The 5,000-nt window shown below is 44.4% G+C and overlaps 1 protein-coding gene across 1 annotated transcript in view; it reads right to left on the bottom strand.

Annotated features, from left to right (window-relative positions):
- The window catches only part of LOC311241354 (protein FAM184A-like), a gene marked incomplete at its 3' end in the record, with an annotated part of 89,310 nt that overhangs the window by 44,831 nt on the left and 39,479 nt on the right, over positions 1 to 5,000 (bottom strand). Inside the window, 1 exon segment of the mRNA XM_084330141.1 lies at positions 4,781 to 4,954. Coding sequence (XP_084186267.1) covers positions 4,781 to 4,954 — 174 coding nt within the window.

Below are 5,000 nucleotides of genomic sequence, written 5' to 3'. Positions count from 1 at the left end.
CATCAGCGCAAAATAATTGACCTTCACTGACGTTTAAAACACCTCGCAGAGGCGGCTCGGTATTTTAAACTCTGTGTCGGTCAATTATTTTGCGACAATGACCTCGTATTATCCCTTACTTATCCTAAGGTGCTTTGGATGTATTTTTGTAGTTTTCTCTGGCGAGCTGTCAATCACCAGACACCAGGTAATTGCCATGCGGCATGGCATTGGCAGGTGTGTGGGCTTGATTGCCACCTGATTGGTGTCAGGTGTGCAGTGCCTTGAAGTAGGCTTGGTTGACTGTGTTCGGATGCTTGTTGTCCATTTCATGTTTTTTCCTCAGTAGTAGAGGAGTGTCCCAAGCTCATGCTTCTAGGGTTTCCTCTGTCTCTAGTGCTGTTGTTTTTTTGTTGTTGTTTTCAACTGCTAGGCAGTGGTGGTTACTTTGTTTTTTTTTAACCCACAGTTATTTTATACTGGTGTTTTGTGTTTCATAAAGCTTTTATTTTTAAATTGATTTCATCCTTGTGTTTTCCCCCCACCCTCTCTCATCCCTCTTCCAGTCGCAAGACGACCCACTCCCAAGACACCACGACATTCCTTCATACAGGACGGGGTTTTTAAAGGGAAACTGTGCCCAATTGAAGAATCCTGTTATTCCTTTGGTCTAAGACAGGCCAACATCCAAAAAACTAGAGTGGTAAAACTCAAAGTTGTGATGTCATCAGGTATACGTTTGAAGCTGCTCCATCAATGAATTGTGAGAGATGGTATAGATGACACTGAGAGACACCCAGGAGAATGTTCTGAGTATATGATGGTATAGATGACACTGAGAGACACCCAGGAGAATGTTCTGAGTATATGATGGTATATAGATGACACTGAGAGACACCCATGAATGAATGAATGAAAACTTTATTTAACAGATTGCAGAATGGGTACAATACAGTACGGCTCAATACATACAATTGTTAAGGGGATGCAGACCTGAGAAAGACATTTGTCTTGTTTCCATCAGGGTCCCCCATTTTCAATTCATATAGACATTTATGACATACACAACATACATGACATTTATGGCATAGGGACATATAGGTATTTAGTACTGATACATTTGTGACATAGACGGTATTCAAATATACAGTACTGTTACCCCTAGATCCTGACAGAGTATATACATATGATGGGGAGGGGACTGTACATTAGGAGGGGGTGGGTGGGTGGGAGGGAAATATACATACGGCGGGGAGGGAATATATACATGCGGTGGGGAGGAGACTGTCTATTAGGAGGTGGTGGGGGTTTTGGGCATTTACGGTGGCCAGTTTCGAATTGCAGCCTCCCGTAGGTGCCCTTTAAGGGCGGTTTTGAATGTGGGCAGGGATTCACATTCCTTTACAGCTTTGGGTAGGGCGTTCCACATTGTTGTGGCATAATTGCGAAACGTGTTTAGTCCCTTGTTTGAGCCGAATCTGGGTTTAACATGATTTGTTGAGCTTCCTCTGGTGTAGTGGTTGTGGTATTCACTGACCTTTGGGAAGTATTTTGACATGTACATGGGCACCCCGGTCGTATAGTGTATCTTGTAGACCAGGCCCATTGCAAGTTGCTGTACTCTGTCGTCTACTCTAAGCCATCCTAGGTTGGCAAAGTGGGCAGGGGTGAGGTGGGTTCTGGGGTTCAGGTCAAGTAGTAGTCTGACCAGTTTGTTTTGTGATGTTTGTAATTTTGTTTTAAGCGCCTTTGAGGTGCTTTGGTACCATGAGGTGCACGCATAGTCATAGTACCCTTGAATGAGTGCTCCTGCCAGAGTCTTCAGGGTATTCTTGTTTACCAGAGAGGAGATCCGGTACAAGAATCTAGTTCGTTGGTTGACTTTTTTTATTACATTGGATGCCATTTTGTCACAGGAAAGATTTGCCTCTAGGATGGAACCCAGGTAGGTAATTTCGTCTTTCCTTGTGACAATATTGTCACCCACTGTAACTGAGAATCCGTCGGTCTTGCTGAGTTTGTTATTTGAACCGAAGAGAATGGACTCTGTTTTGCCCATGTGTAATGATAGTTTGTTATCAGCGAGCCATATGCAGATTTTGCCTAGTTCCGAGCTGAGGGTTTTTTCAACCTGCAATTTGTTCTTGTCAGAGACCAGCAGGGCTGAGTCGTCCGCAAACAGGAACAAGTTGCAGTCACAGGCTGACGACATGTCATTTGCATAAATTAGGAAGAGTAGCGGTCCTAGTATGCTTCCTTGTGGAACACCACAGCTCACTGTGAGGGGGGGGGATAGAGTACCATTTACCTCTACCATCTGTTCTCTCCCCTCCAGGTAGGATTGCATCCAGCTCACTGATAGGCTATCAAAACCAATTGCTTTTAGCTTGTCCATTAGAATGGAGTGATTGACAGTGTCGAAGGCCTTTTGTAGGTCCAGCATGACCAATGCCGCAGTATTTGCCAGCGTCCACCTCTTGTTTGATGTGGTCGTTCAAATAGAGGAGGCATGTGTCAGTGGAGTGGGACGTTCTGAAGCCAGATTGGAATTCGTAGATTAGGTTTTTTTCCGCCAGGTACTTTTCGACCTGTTCGTAGACTATTTTCTCCATGACTTTCGAGATGGAGGTAAGAATAGAAACAGGGCGGTAGTTGCCTGGGTCTAATTTGCTGCCCTTTTTGTGTAGAGGGGTCACTCTCGCAATTTTGAAGTCCTTGGGGACGTGCCCCTGTCTTATAGAGAGGTTTATTATGTGTGTGATGACTGGGGTGATGGCGGCTGCTGCGTCTCTGAGGAATTTGGAGGGGATGTTGTCATGGCCAGTGGCCTTGTTAGGTTGGAGGGCGCTCAATTTTTTGAGTACCTCATCGGTTGTTACCATTTCAAGTTTGAAGTCGTCTTTGTGGACCCCTAGGTTTTTGTAGTATGCTACTATGTGTTCTACCCCATAATGCCCTGAGTGGGAGGGTAGTTTGTTTACCAGTGTTGTGGCTATGTTTGTGAAGAAGATGTTTAAGTAATTGGCTACATCCAGCTTGTCTGTGATGAGCGTGTTGTCCGTCTTTATGTTTATGTTTGAGAATCTGGTTTTAAGTTTTTTACTGCAGCCTAGTTGATTATTGAGTAATTTCCAAAGTTCGCTGGGTTTGTTTTTGTTTTCCTCAGTTTTGTCGTTGATGAAATTTCTTTTTGCGGTTCTGATCATGGTGTTTACGTCATTTCTTAGTCTGTTTCTTTGGATTTTTAGTTCAACCACGTGGGCTTGGAGTTCACTGTTTGAGCTTTTGGAAAGCTTTGTCTGACTTTTATGAAGTTCAGAGCATTTTTTGTCTCTGGTTTTCATAGCGGCCAGTATTTCAGTGTGCATCCATGCCTCAGCGCGATTTTTAACCCTGGTGGTTCTTATCGGTGCCATGTTGTTGAGTATTGCTGTGAATTTGGTTTTGAATCCAAGCCATGTTTCTTCAACCTGTGTACCACTGAGCTCATCTGACCAGTCCAAGCTCCCCAGTTCTAGGTAAAGGCCTCTCTAGAGTAAGTTTTGAGGTCTCTAGATGTGACTGTTTTGTGACAGCCGGCCTTCTGTTTTAGCTTTTTGCGGGTACAGAAAATCATATAATGATCACTTAACCCGCATGCTATCACCCCTTTACTGGAGATCATGGACTTGTCAGAGGTCAAAATGAGGTCAATGGTGGTTTGTGTCGAATCGCATACCCTTGAGGGTTGTGTGATTAGCTGGCTGAAACCGTGCAGGTCAGAAAATTTACTGAAGGCCTTGAAGACGGGTGCTGATTTACGCAGCATATCCGTGTTCCAGTCCCCAATAAGAATTTTTTCTACCCCCTCCACCCCAGCTAAACACCCATCAAGTGTGTCATAAAAGCCACTCTGTTCTGGTGGTCTATAGATTGTGCCTACTAGTACTGGTTTCGCCCTGTCTAATAAGATTTCAATCCAAACAGTTTCAATTTCATCATGGTTAAGGTCAGTACGGTTGATGTATTTGGTATCCTTGTGTATATACACACAGACGCCACCTCCATACTGGTTCCTATCCCTCCTGACTATTGAGTAGTTTTCAATTTCAATCTCTGGATCCTGTACAGATGAGTCTAATTTTGTTTCTGTGAAACACAATATGTTAGCCTTACCGTTTAAAAACCGAGGAGAATGTTCTGAGTATATGATGTTATAGATGACACTGAGAGACACCCAGGAGAATGTTCTGAGTATATGATGGTATAGATGACACTGAGAGACACCCAGGAGAATGTTCTGAGTATATGATGGTATATAGATGACACTGAGAGACACCCAGGAGAATGTTCTGAGTATATGATGTTATAGATGACACTGAGAGACACCCAGGAGAATGTTCTGAGTATATGATGGTATAGATGACACTGAGAGACACCCAGGAGAATGTTCTGAGTATATGATGGTATAGATGACACTGAGAGACACACAGGAGAATGTTCTGAGTATATGATGGTATATATGACACTGAGAGACACACAGGAGAATGTTCTGAGTATATGATGGTATAGAAGATGACCGTGAGATTAAGCTCATTTGGATATAAAAACTATACAAACGTTCTGTGATTCCACAAAATCAGTATCTCATTCATTGTCTATGTATGGAGCAGCTCCAGACTTTATACCCGATGACATCACAAGTTTGAGTATTGATTCTCTGGTTTCTGGTTCTGAGAGAGAGGAGCTGATGTTCATATGTATTGATCGACCGTTCCTGGGCCGTGAAGACACCAGGTTCATGTAGGTGTACACCAGTCACCTCTGTGCGTTTCCAGGCCAGCAGGTTCTCCGCCGTCAGCTGGTGGGTTCTCCTCATGGCCTCCAGCTCCCGCTCATAATACTCCTCGGCTTTAGAGAGCTTGGCCTCGTACTGCTCCACCAGGCACACCTTGTCTTTAGTCAACTCCTCCACACGCTCCATCAGAGACTCCACCTGGGGGGGGGGGGGGGGGGGGGGGGGGGGGAGAGAGGGGGGGAAG

This window comes from Notolepis coatsorum (genome assembly GCF_963971535.1).
Source record: "Notolepis coatsorum genome assembly, chromosome: 1".
Classification (NCBI taxonomy): Eukaryota; Metazoa; Chordata; class Actinopteri; order Aulopiformes; family Paralepididae; genus Notolepis; species Notolepis coatsorum.
The sequence above is the reverse complement of the archived record's forward strand: the minus strand, read 5'-3'. Positions and strand labels throughout refer to the sequence as shown.